This window comes from Asparagus officinalis, chromosome 3 (assembly GCF_001876935.1).
Source record: "Asparagus officinalis chromosome 3, Aspof.V1, whole genome shotgun sequence".
Classification (NCBI taxonomy): domain Eukaryota; kingdom Viridiplantae; phylum Streptophyta; class Magnoliopsida; order Asparagales; family Asparagaceae; genus Asparagus; species Asparagus officinalis.
Window position 1 is genome coordinate 50099521 of NC_033796.1, and position 13997 is coordinate 50113517.

Consider the following 13997-nt stretch of genomic DNA (forward strand, 5'->3'; position numbering starts at 1 on the left):
TATTATATTATATTATATTATTTTATATTATTAATATTACTAATTATTATATTATATTATAATAGTATGTCTACAATTAATATAATATATTATATAATTTAATATATTATATAATAATATATGTTATTAAAATATATAATATTATAATAAATATGTTGTACTATTATATAATATAGTATGTGATATTGCATAATAATATATAACTATAAATTAAATTATAATAATATTTTATTTTATTACACGATAAGATAATATAATATATTGAATATATTATTACTTTATATTTTATATCATGTCATATATTTATAATATAATTAGCATGTATTAGTTAAGTAATACAAAAAGGTTTGAAAATTATCCCAATTGCCTATAAAGTGGAACAAAATTGTTCCAATCTGGAGGATGAGATAAATTTTTACTATTGGGACAAAATTTTTGTATATGAGTGGAGTAATTTTATCCTAAGTGGTAAAATTGTCTCACTAGTGTTCCAAAAAAACAATAACACAAAAAAGTAATATCCTTGTTCCATTGTCCCAATGAATAACAGTATAAAATAGAATCCCCAAAATTATCCCATTATCCCCCCAAATGTCCCAATGAATAACCCCCATTAGACGTTTTCAGAAGGGCAGTGCAAACGGTCGGTCGGTTTGATTTTTATCAAATTTTGAACAACCGCACCGAACTGCCTATTTTTCAAAACCGAACCGAACTGTTGCAAGTCGGTTCGGTGTGGTTCAGATCGGTTTGTTCGGTTCTAATCAAGATGCATGCAAATGTTGTAGACAATTTTATTCATGTCTATTACACGACCTATTTTTTTGCTTTATTCACAATTTATATAGGTACTAACATGCAAAGATTTTAAAAAAAAAACACTAATCTAATCAAGATAAAGCGATAAAGAAGGAATTACTTCAAGCAAAATTAGAACAAGAATACACATTGCCACATGCCTCTCTAAGGAATTACTTCAGAATTCAGATTTGTAAATTTAAGCACTTCCCTGGATGTGAAGGCAAAGCTTTCAAGAAAGCAACTTAGCCATTTACCACCAAGATCCTCAATCACACATTCCTGTATGTCTAGTTATGTGAAGTTCTTGAAACCAAATTTAGCTTTTAGTATGTAAAATTGAAGGCAATTTATGTATCACCGCAATTAAAAATAGAAACAATTATTACTTGTGTTCTTCCATAAAAGCTCTTACAAATATGTGATTGTTGGTTCAATTGAAAGATTACTCAAATCTGAAAGATAAACAAATAACAAATTAATGAAAAATAAAATCATTTAACATACAAAAACATAAATGGTAAATACTTATGTCTAACTTCTCAAGAGCATCCAAATCTTCTTCAAAGAAAATTTTGCTTGAACCCAGCGTAGCCAACAAGTTTCGAAGCCAATCAGAAGTGCATACTAGGCTTTGTACCATTCTCGGAGTCAATGAGATCCTAAATGGATCAAGTACTCGGCCACCTGTACTAAATGCAGACTCAGAAGCAACTGCAGAGATTGGAACAACCAATACATCACGAACCATCCGAGAGAGAATTGGGAACCTTGCACTATTAACTTTCAAATAAGTTAAAATATCAAAGTTACTTTGATCGGCTTCAACATCCTCGCTTAGAAATCTTTCCAACTCTGATTTTGCTTCGACACTTCCTTTTGCGGCTTTCAACCTTTTAAATCGACTTCTTTCATCGGTTATTTGATTAACTTTATCATTGTCAATATTATTAGATGAAGCACCAATTGATTGCCCACTTGTATCTATTTCAGTTCCATATTTAATTTTATACTCATTGAATAAATCAAATACGACATCTTTGATGAATTTTAATTTATCAACACTTTCTTTCTCAACGTATGTAAGCTCAAGAATAAAAGTCATAAAATATTCTTTATTTCATGGATCAAGAAGCGACGCAATATAAATCAACATACTCATCTTCTCCCAACTTCCCCAATACTTCTCATATATATCTGTCATTCTATTAGCAATTCTAGCATATTATGCATCATCAAACAATCGCTATTTTTGCAAATCACAAGCAACATTACCAATTTCTTGAAGAAAAAAAATTACTTGTTACATATGAAGAACCTAAAACACGTAATGTTAGCTTATGAAAATTTTCAAGCAAAGTGCATAACCTTCTCACATTAATCCAATCATCCTCCAATGACATTACATGAGCTACATTTCCATTACTTAGTTCAAATCTAAAGAAGGGATCCTCTTCACCATATCTTTCAAAAGCTTTTTCATATTTTGAGCAATGTTCAACATCAAAAAGTGGAATTCCATCTAGTGCATACATCCAAACATAAAGATGAACCAAATTCAATTTTTTCTAGTTCAATGCAAGTTTTGAATTTAGCTAATCTAGATAGAGATTGCCTCACATATCTCACCGCCAAACAAACACGGGCAATGAAAACCCCCAAATCTTTGAGCCCATCACTAACAACAAGATTAATAATATAAGCAATACATCTCATATGAAGATATTTTTCACCCAACATTGTGCCTCCCCAATTGTTGAACCCCTTTTTTAAGTATGTAATTATGGTATTATTTGAACTAGCATTATCAATCGTGATGGTAAAAACATTCTTAATTTCCCAATCTAGTAAACACTTCTCGATCGTCGTCCAAAGATCATCTCAATTATAACTTGAAATATGACAAAAGTTTATTATTCTTTTGTCCAATTTCTAATCATTGTCAATCTAGTGTGCCGTTAAACACTTGTAATTAATATTTTGAATGGAAGTTCAAGTATCGGTTGTTAGATACACCCTTTGACATGTAGCTTTCAATAAATTCTTCAATTTTTTTCTTCAAGGTAAATCTCATAGCAATCTCTATGGATTGTCCAACAAGATGGAATATGAAATCTAGGGCAAGCGATGGACATGAAATTTTTAAACCCTAAATCCTCTACTAACTTGAATGCAAGCTGGTCTAAAATGATAAAATAACTGAGGGCTTTTCTTATGGCTCCTTCATCATAACTCCAACTACCAAGGGTTCCCATTTTCGTACTACCTCCACTTTGTGAATCAATATTTGCTTGTAAATTTAATAGATTATGTTGAGTGTCGACATTATGTGGGTGCTTTTTGCAAGACTCCATGTTGAGTAGTGATGTAGTACCATTTTTTTTGCAATGTCCAAAATACACTTTTTCACAATAGTTGCATTTTGCTTTTGGGTCACCATTATAATCTTTAAACTTAGTAAAATGATTTCATTCCTCCGATCTTCCTTTTATTGCTTTTCTTTTAGTCAAAGTATGAGAGCCTTGTGTAAATTGATTAGAATCAACTTGACTTGCATTTACATTAGGATTCCCATTTGAGAAGCCTGCAGATTATTTCAACAATTCAACTAAATTAGGGGTTTTAACTTTTTAGCACACTAATATGCATAAAATTAAAATTAGGATTTTTATTTTTTCAGTACAATTTACTAACATACAGCAAGAAGCCAAAAACTAAATCAATCTCAATCATAAAATCTAATTAAACCAACTATCTCTCACTAATCTACAATTTAGTAACATGCATCAAGAACTAAAAAGTTTAGATCTTTCCCCCTGAAACTGAAAGCATAGGTTCAAAATTAGGGTTTTCAGTTTATACATCCACTATGGGTGCGGGTGTCTCCAAAGCAGGAGATGGATCCTGAGTAGATGGTTCGGCCTCAGCCATGAAGCTGATGATGAGTGGCTGCTTGGTGGCAAGTGAAAGAATTTTGAGTCAGCGGTGACTGAAGGAAATTCCAGTTGGCGGCGAGGTGAGGTGGCGATTCAGAGGCGACATCGGCGAGTCGAAGTTGACTCGAGAAGCTGCGCCTGCGGACCTGCACCTGCGCCGATGGGTACTGCGGTGCGGTCTTTTCTTTTTTTTTCTTTTTTCTTTTTGAGGCTACAGAGTGCGGACAGAGAGACAATGGACATGTGTTGTAGCTGCGGGCTTGGATTTAGGGTTTAGGTATTGAGATTTAAGAGAATCATTAAATTGAATGGGTCGGGTATGGTTTCTGATGGGTACAGGTTAAAAATTATAGTGTTATTAGTGATGCGGTCGGTTCGGACGGTTCGTGTTGAAAATTTTTTAACCCGATCCGAACCGACCTACAAACAAAACCGACCCGAACTGTTAATTTTCAGTCGGTTCGGTCAATTTTTTCGGTTTAGACCGAACCATGCACAACCCTAGTTTTTAGTAACACTCTCATATCTTACAAATTTACAAACCTAGATCTATTAAGAGGATGTTTGGAAACACTTATTTTTAAAAGCTTATAAATTATGTTGGCTTTTAGTTGCTTTTAGATTTTATGATAAAAATACTATAAAATTTGTTTGGGTAGAATATTAATTTGTTTGGTCAAACATAACTTATAAAGGCGAGCTTATAACTTATAAGTTAGTTTTTTAGAAGCTGAGGTACACCCGCTTTTAAAAATGACACTTATAAGCTAACTTATTTATTATTTTACCAAATGGGTAGAAATAAAAAAGCGAGCTTAAAAGCTAATTTGACCAAAAAAATAAGCCTCCCCAAACACCCTCTAAGTTGCTTTAAATAAGATCATTTTTTCGGATAGATATAAACATTTGGCGTCTAATTTAGAAAAGATGAAAGTTGAAGGGTTGAATATAGAATTAAGGAAGATGTGGGGTCTAATTAATATGACAAACCCTTGCAAATTATGAGTAGTACTTTACATATTGTCAATAATTGTGCGGCCGAGAAAAGCTGATAGTTTCAAAGATGGCAGTGCATTTCCATTTTCAAGCTTGAGCGTCGACTTTCAACATGTTGTAAAGTCACCTATGAGGAAATAAAAATAAAAATAGGGTGAATACATTGAGAGCATAAATATAGTCTATGTATTATCTTCTATAAGTTACTAATATTTGAATTGTAAAAACTTTGCATATAAGCATGTGATCTCGGTTAGCAAATATGCTACCATAAATTTGACTGGAAGCAGGTATATTAGATGTTTTTAGGAAAGATCTCTCATGCTGCACCAATCGATCAGATTCAAATGAAGATTGATCAGGAAAAACCGTGTAGCTCGACAATCATCACGCAAATATGCGAACAAAAAGAAAAAAAAAAGTGATCATCTAATTCACTGCATGATATCTTCTTCTAATGGTTAAGTCAGGCGCTTGACGAAGAGAAAGTAAAATAAGAAGATTTAGGATTCAATATTCTGTGTAACTATCTCTTCAAGAGGCTAATTTGACAGTGTTCTAGAATTTTATCATGATTACGTCAAAGTTCTTTGATGCCATCATTCTAGCTAGCATGAACTGTGATACTGCAAAATTTGTTAGATTTGGTGCGAAAGTTATGAAGCATATCTATAACTTTCTGATATACACTATTACGGTCACTGTATTTTTCGTTTCGTCCTGTGTATTTACATCGATCCCTCAATTATGCTACTTGCTACTTGCTTAAGAGATATTTTCTTCTTTTTATTAGTCCCCCCCTTCCTATCTCATTTACCTGCTTTGGGTAAATGAGAACCCATTGTCCGTGAACTGATAAGAAAAAACTTGGTGCTAAATTTAACTCCAGATTTTAACCGAATATCATGGTTGAAGTCATGAAACAAATACCAGTTCGACCTTTAGCTTTAAGTGCGTATCAACTAAAGAAACCTAGTTTATGCAGAAGTTCAGTGGAGATCTATAATATATCAACCAAATATTATTTGGAACCTTAGTGTTTGGAATTCATCAGTGACACTATCTCTGTTATTAACCTGGTCCTTTTTATAATCTCCGATTAAATCTTGCTGATGTGGTGATGAAGTGGTCTGTCATCTCAGCGAAAAAATTAGTGAAAGCTCAAGCTTTCCAACTACATCATTGTCACATCTAAAAAAATAGTGAAATTACAAGTTTGTATTAAACTTGGATTTTTACTTATTTTTTTTTGCTGACATTGTAGCAATGACAACACCACATCATTACCATGTCAACAAGATTTAGGGGAAGTTCGTAAAAATGACCTAGGCTGATGATGAATGTAACAGTAAGGACCTACACTTAAGGGTGTCCAAAAAGCCCGGAGCCCGGGCCCGGCCCGGGCCCGGCCCGGTCGTGCCCGGGCCCATACATATATGAAGTCTCTTCATTTCTTGCATGTATCTAGGGGTGTCCAAAAAGCCCGGAGTCCGTGCCCGGCCCGGTGTCCGGCTCGGTCGTGCCCGGGCCCGGGCCCGGGTCGCCGTTGACGAGCCCTGTCCGGGCCCGGCCCGGGCCCGGAACAGTGCCCAAATTGGGCACTGGGGCTTCGAATGTCCGGGCCGGCCCGGCCCGGGTCAAATCTGGCCTAACGGTCAGATTTGACCTTTTGACCGTTTTGCCACTTAAAACGGTCAAAAAACGGCTATTTTTCGAGGGTTTTTTGGTCATTTACCTAGGGGGCTGCTTCTATAAATAGAGGGGGGTTTCAATTCATTTTCTCACAACAAAACTCATCTATTTCTCTCTCTACTACTCTCTTATACAATCTTATACTATCTCATACTAATATACTATCCTATAATCTTTTGTATTTTCTAATACTTCCAACAAATGGCTTCTGGGTCTGATTATGAAGAGCAACATGCAACTCCTACCGATCCAGAGATGAGTCCTCCTACAACAACTCCTCCTCATCCTACCGGTGTTAATCCTGAATCTGGTGGCGACGAATCTACGGCACCAAGAGCTCCAAAAAGGCCGAGGTCTGATGTATGGAATTTTTTTGAGAAGATAGACGTCACCAAGGATGAACACGGTAGGATCATCTCTCAGAATGCGAAATGTGCGTTGTGCGGCCAGATATTCAAAGCTCATCATAAGAGAGGCACCAACCATCTCAAACGACATATTGAAAAACACAACAAAGGCCAAAATCTACAAGGTGATATCCGGCAGTCTATGCCAAAATCTACAAGGTGATAATTGTTGAAGAACTTACGAAACTAGAAATTGATCAAAGAATATTTACTCTTTCACTATATAATGCAAGTAATAATAATGTAGCTGTTGATTTTCTGAAAATAACTTTGTCATTGCCATGTCATGGTGAGCTTTTTCATGTTAGATGTATCTGTCATATTTTAAATTTAATTGTTCAAAGTGCATTTTCTGAAATTAAACCCATGATAGAAAAAGTTAGAACAGTTACTAATATGCATAATGCTTCTGAAATGAGAATTAAAAGATGGAAACAATGTTGTAAAAGAAAAAATTATAAGCCTAGACTAATTCCAAAAGATGTTGACCATAGGTGGAATTCCACCTATGCAATGTTATCTGTAGCAATAGAATATAAAGAAATTATAAATGATTTTATAAATTTTTATGCTTCTAGTTCTAGCTCTGGTAGTGCTTATGGAATAACTGAAGATGAATGGACAGTTATATGTAAATTAAATGAGATGTTACAAGTTTTTTATGATGCTACTATGTTATTATCTGGTTGTTATTATCCAACTATTACTTTAGCTGCTTTACAAATTTTAAATATTCAAAAAAATTTTACAAAATATCGTATGGATGATATTTTTGGAAGTATAATTTTTGAAATGGAGAGTAAATTTAATAAGTATTTTAGGCCTATTCCTCATATTTTTGGTATTGGTGTTCTTATTGATCCATGCTTGAAGGAAATTGGCCTTCGAAGTTTGTTACAATCATTGTATGGTGGACAGATTATAGACTTAGATGATGGATCCACCCTTACTGCTACTACTCATTATTTAGCTATTAGAAATTATTTTCAAACCTTATATGATGAGTATGCAGCTAGATATGGTGTAGCTACACAACAGTCTTCAGCTTCGGCACCTTCAGCTTCGAGCACAGGTCGAGGTAAAAGTGTAAGTTTTGATAGGTATGCAATGGTAGCTGAACTAACTGGTGGATCTGGAACTTCATCAGGATTAGATGTTTCTGAAATAGATGAATATTTTTCTGCTTCTTTAGTTAGATGTCAAGGAAATGCTTTAGATATTTTGCAATGGTGGAAAGTATATGGATCAGTTTCATATCCTATACTTTCCACCATGGTTCGTGACTTACTATCAGTGCAGGTTTCGACTGTAGCCTCGGAATCCGCTTTCAGCACAGCAGGACGTTTGATCGACGACCACAGGACATGCTTAGATCCGTATACTGTACAAGCGGTGATGTGCTTACAGGATTGGTGGAGATACGAGAAGCGAACACAAGGCATCGAACGGATTGCTATGATTGAAGATAAATTTGAAGAGTTGGGACTAGCAGATAGATATAATGATTAGATAATATTCATAAAATTGTAATTTTTATTTCTTAGCTTTAAATTTGAATTAAATTATTTCGAAAAAAGTTGCAAATGATAGTGATATGGGTGAGTAGGTGCCAACCTAGTTGGGATGTACTCATCTATTGTGATGCGACGAATTTCGAAATAAATTTATACTTGTAAAGGATTTACCGATTATTAATAAAGAAGTTATTTTTATCATTTTTTGTACTTGTAATTTATGTCATTTCATTTCAAGTTATTAATTAAATTTATGACATTTTTTATAATAATTTATGATTTATGGTTTTGTTAAAATTTTAAAAAAATAAAAAAAAATAAAAAAAAATTTATAAAAAAAACAAACCGGGCCGGCCCGGTGTCCAGCCCGCTCAGGCCCGGGCCCGGCCCGGACCACCCGGGCCCGGGTCCGGGCTTGGGTTTTGCCCGGCCCGGGCCCGGTTTCCCGGGCCGGGCCGGGCCGGCCCGGCCCGGATGGACAGCCCTACCTACACTGATAACTTTCAAACATTAAGGACCAAAATGATTTTCTGGCCAATGGCATCAAGGACCCCGCTGAAGTTATACCTTTAGTTTGTATACTGCATGTCTTTTAGACAGTGAGCACAAGGGCCATACGTCATAAATAGCTGACAAAATTGTGGATACATAATCGAACTCGGATCAAATTAAAATCAAAAAGTAGAGAAATACAGTACATAACTTGCAGAAACCAAAGGATACAAGAACACTAACAGGAAAAAGAACCATCTGCCTATATCAACTATTAGATGAGCATCATAGGCTTAACAACATTAACTTCATATAATAATAAAAAACAATATGCAAATCTCGAAGAAAATACCTTACAATGTATTCAAGATTGAGATACATAGATTACAAATTTGAGAACTCGCATACAGAGAAATCACAGCTACGACTCGATAATACTCTTGAAGCAGTATGTACCAATAATAAACCAACCAACAAGAACAAGCGTAAAACCAACCAAAGCCACCAAGAAGTTCAAACCTCCCAATAAAAGTCCTAGGCAGGAAACCACCACAAACGGCAACAATGATCTTGCTGCCGATGCTTTGCTCACCCAAGTACCTTTGAAGAACATCAAAACTGCTAGATTCACCACATTCCATTTTTTGTGCCCGTCATAGATCATTTGGTTTAGATTGTTAGACACAAAAGAGTGACAGTTGCAGGTGAAAAGGCCATAATTTTTATGCTGAAACTCTTGCATGCTCTTCTTGAGTGTATCATCCCAGGACATCATTTCGTTATGCTCTGTCCATTTATAGCACTGAAAACGAAGAAAATACAGTTAGGTAAATATTTCAAATGGGCTGCCCCAAAATATATATTGACTTTGGGTATGTTTGGCAACCGGAAAGTAAATGTTCAAGAGAAAGTGTTGTCTTGTTACTTTCTATTTACAAGATCTTGTTTCGATGATAGAACGTGAAGGAAATGGATAGTCGAGATAATAGTTGATGTGACATACACTTGCTTTATGTTCTGTTTGGTTGTCACAGAAAGTGAATGGTGGAAAGTGGATATCTAAAACTGAAATAGGAAAGAGAGAAATTCACTTTCCATACACCCTCTCAAAGACCTGGAGAAAGTAGGAACTAAAAAATGTTGTTGCGACACCCTTAAGAACTAAAAAATGTTGTTGCGACACCCTCTACTTTCTGGTTACTTTATGGCCACTTTCCAGTTACTTTATGGCCACTTTCCAGTATTTGGTCTATTTACTATTTATTTTCTAGTTGCCAAACACTCCAAGGAAAATAGTTAACCTTTTCTTTGTTTAGTTGTATGTAACGGGCCACTGCACCAAACGTGAAATTATCTACGCATACAAAGTTTGGCCCAGCAAAGTCCAAGATCACTCCATCTTCTCTGCAAATGCCAACGTGACCAATGAAAGGTATGAACCAAGAGATCAGGGGTAGAGGAGTCCATACAAGGCAACATGGGAATCGAGCTCTCCCAGGATCTATTTGCCCAGGTGGCAAATGTCTTTCTACCATTGGGTCATTCTCGAATGGCGTGTCTGACTCCATAGGCATTGCTCTCAATAATCAAAATGGTGGCAACTGCAAGATTATGTCACAAAAATAAATTTAGAAAATACATAAGCACATCTAAAATATGGCAAAATGTTATCTAAATAAGAAATAAAATGAAAGGCATAAAAAAGGAAAGAATTTTGTAGGAAAAAAGTGCCATATGGCAAGCAAAGACAGAGGAAGGAAATATGTCGAAGGTACATACAATAATGAGGTTAATCTGATAGCAATAGTGATATTGAGAATACAGTCGGTTGGCCCCCCCCCCTTGCGCCTAAATGAGATGCCATTAGAAGATACCATATATATATATATATATATATATATATATATATATATATATATATATATATATATAAGATTAATGGGGTATCCTTGTCATAGGAGGGGATTTCCTCCTTGACGCCTCTAAAATCACATGATTGAGCCGACATCGTGGATGATCCGCTCCGTTGCTTGATCTACATATTCTAAAACCCCAACACACCAAGTTTAGGTGAACCCGTTGTCGTTTGACCCTTCATCCCACTCGTATCAATTTTAACGGTTTGAATGAATAGAACTTTTCACATGGCTCGATGGAGGGTCAAACGACGAGGATTCACCCCAACTGTGTGTTGGGGTTTTAGAATATGTAGATCAAGTTTAACGGAGAGGATCATCCACGATGTCGCTCAATTCATGTGATTTTAGAGGCGTCAAGGAAGAAATCCCCTCCTATGACAAGGATACCCATTAATCTATATATATATATTTATATATATATATATATATATATTATATAATATTATATTATATATATATATATATATATATATATATATTTGGGTGACCCGGTAAGGCGCTTTACTTGGATAGGTAACTTTCAAAGCCACAATCATGCTGCTATTGGTAAGCCCTGATTCTCGAATACATATCCAGCCAAATCAGTTCTACTTAAACAACGTCAAATGGGATATAAATTAAGTTGAATTTTAGTAAAGCATTTACAAACATATAAATCTACGTATAGAAAGAGGATGACTAAAATGACGGCTTTGTTGCTACTTAGCAGTCCATCTAAAATTCCATCATGAACCAGAGGAATCACTTTTCTCATTCCCTAAAATGTTTATGAGTCCTGTTAAGATTCCTGCAATTTTATAACCTTCTGCCATGCCAGACAGCTTAAAATCTTATAATGGAACGACGGATATGATAACGGATGATCAAATCATCCCACCATTCACAGTGATTTCATGCTTAAGGATCTGCCTCATTTCTAGGGTCTCGAATGGTTAAACCTAAAAATAAATGATTTAAGAGCCTAGTGTTTAGCTCATGATCGAAGTCAAGGATTAAAATTTTGCATCCCCCAAACAACAACATGCCAAGCTCAGGTGATATATCTTCCTAATTCCAAACCTGAGTTCAATAAAAGCCAACTGCACATTGAATTTCTGAAAAGAATAATTTTGTATGGTCCCACCAGGAAAACAAACAAGTACTAACCATACTTATCTTGTCCACCTTGCTAAAAAAAAAGGTTTTGACAAATTCAGGATAGAACTTCTTTTAACTTTGGGCCAAGTGCATTTTTAAGTTGACTGGAGACATCAAAGACTGGAGACGTCAAAACACCTCATAGCTTCCACATAATTAAGTAGGCATTCATGCTGCATGTTCCCATTTCTGGGATAAGTTTTCGCTACACCTAAGCAACATCACAAGTCTAAACCTTCATTCTGAAGAGGGTTAGCATCTTACTATACGAACATCAATCTTCCTATACGAGTACAACCATCATTAATTAAAGCATTAGAAATATTATGAAGTATAGAAGTTAGGTCCTTTACAATAAATTGATCTAACGATAAAAATGAGGTAATATAGGTATACACATGTTATTTAAAAATGTACATACGTACAAGGAAAAAGCTAGTTATTTAGTTGGGCTCATGAAGACATTGAACAGAAGAATATTAATGTAACATTGTTTTACATCATAATTGACAGACAATTTCATATGCCTAGGTACATCGAGAGATAAACACTTTACCCAAAAGAAGAACACTAAAAACTTACACCCTAAGGTACCGTTTGGCAAAGGGTTAAGTGAGGGGTTAAGGAGACTTAACCCCTTCTTAACCTGCCAAACACAACAAATCTATATAAGGGTTAAAGTGAGTTAACCCTCCATAATTTGCCAAACATAAAAATTATAGAAGGGTTAAGTTAACCCCTCTAGAGGGGTTAAAATGAGTTAACCCATCAAAATGAGGGGTTTACTAATACTCCTATTTAGATGGAATAAGAGTTAACCCTTCTAATTATAAAGAAAATAGTAAAAATCATTGTTATTCCCAAACACTAAAACTGATCATAAGGGCTAAAATAAAACTTATTTAACAGGTTAATAATTTAGTCCTTCGGATTATCAAATGGGCTAAGTACATTAATCCTTCTCTTTAACCCCTCTTCATTAACCCTTTGCCAAACGGAGCCTAAAGGCTAGCGCATATTCAAGTAACTTTTTCTCAACGAGACAGCGAGAAACAAACCACCCAGCGTTTTTACGTAAACATCAAGATAATCTATTGCCGAAATCCTTGTAGCGTTTATCCGAGCAGACTTTAATGACTATGACAAAATAGGCTCAGGTCTGGTTCAGTGAGGATTGAAACGAAATCAACTAAAAGGTGATTCACCCAAATCATGCAGATACTTAAAAAGTAGGAAAAAAAACTAATATTAATAATTTATCCTGTTTCACTTTCATCTCTATTATTGTCGAGAACCTTTGTTGCGCAGTTTGGATTTCAATCTAACTCTTGATTTCACGAATGTTTACATTCTGGCACTAGTTTCCAACCGGTAAAGAATGGGAAAACGCAGAGAAATAAAACCCTAGAGAGCAGCCTTCGCTGGAGATCGTACCGTAGCCATGGAGGTTATGATCGATAAAAAGCAGGGTTTGCCATCTAAAAACTAAAATTTGTTATGATTTCCATGACGATGAATTGTGAGAAATTGGGATTAAAACTGAGACCTTCGACTAGGGATCTAATAAATTAGGCGTGCTCGAGCGTAAAAATCTAGGGTTTTGGGGGGTTCAGCGATTTGCATACCAGAGTCGCGAGATGGTCGGGTGCGGCCTTCAGGGAGCAGCCTCGTTCACGGGCCCAGGATCGACGCAAAAGGTAAGCACCAGGCCCGGCGAAGGTTACGACTGCTACTATTGCTAATAACCCCTCCGCGCGCCCCTCCTTTCTTTACTTTTTCGCTAAATATCAGATAACCCCCTTAACTTTGGAAGCTTATCAGAAAATCCCCGTAACTTTGAAAATTCCAGAACCGCACACTTCTTTGGTAGTGGGTATTTAAAGGGTAAGGTGGAATAGAGTAAAGTGATGTGAGAAGAGAGAGAAAATACAAAATGAACTAGAAAGTAAAGAGTGGGAAAATCCCTCAAATTTGCAGGGACACAAGAGTGAAGAAAGAGAAGAAAAGATACAAAATAAACTAAAAATTAGTGTGCCTCCCCTTACTCCCTCTCCAACTAAACAAGAAAGATAAAAGGTACATCACTTTTTGCACCTCATTAAACCT

At 35.6% G+C, this 13997-nt stretch overlaps 1 protein-coding gene across 2 annotated transcripts; it reads right to left on the reverse strand.

The window, feature by feature from the left end:
• On the reverse strand, nucleotides 9075-13657 carry LOC109834076 (protein RTE1-HOMOLOG-like). 2 transcript variants are annotated; one of them, XM_020401975.1, is made up of 3 exons: nucleotides 13517-13657; nucleotides 10137-10436; nucleotides 9075-9637 (listed from the first exon to the last, which is right to left on the reverse strand). In XM_020401975.1, exons 2-3 carry the CDS (start codon nucleotides 10407-10409, stop codon nucleotides 9257-9259), a joined length of 654 nt encoding a protein of 217 aa, XP_020257564.1. In that variant the 5' UTR covers nucleotides 10410-10436; nucleotides 13517-13657; the 3' UTR covers nucleotides 9075-9256. The 2 variants fall into 2 exon arrangements, with proteins under 2 accessions (XP_020257564.1, XP_020257565.1); XM_020401976.1 differs by lacking the exon at nucleotides 13517-13657 and adding an exon at nucleotides 13326-13429.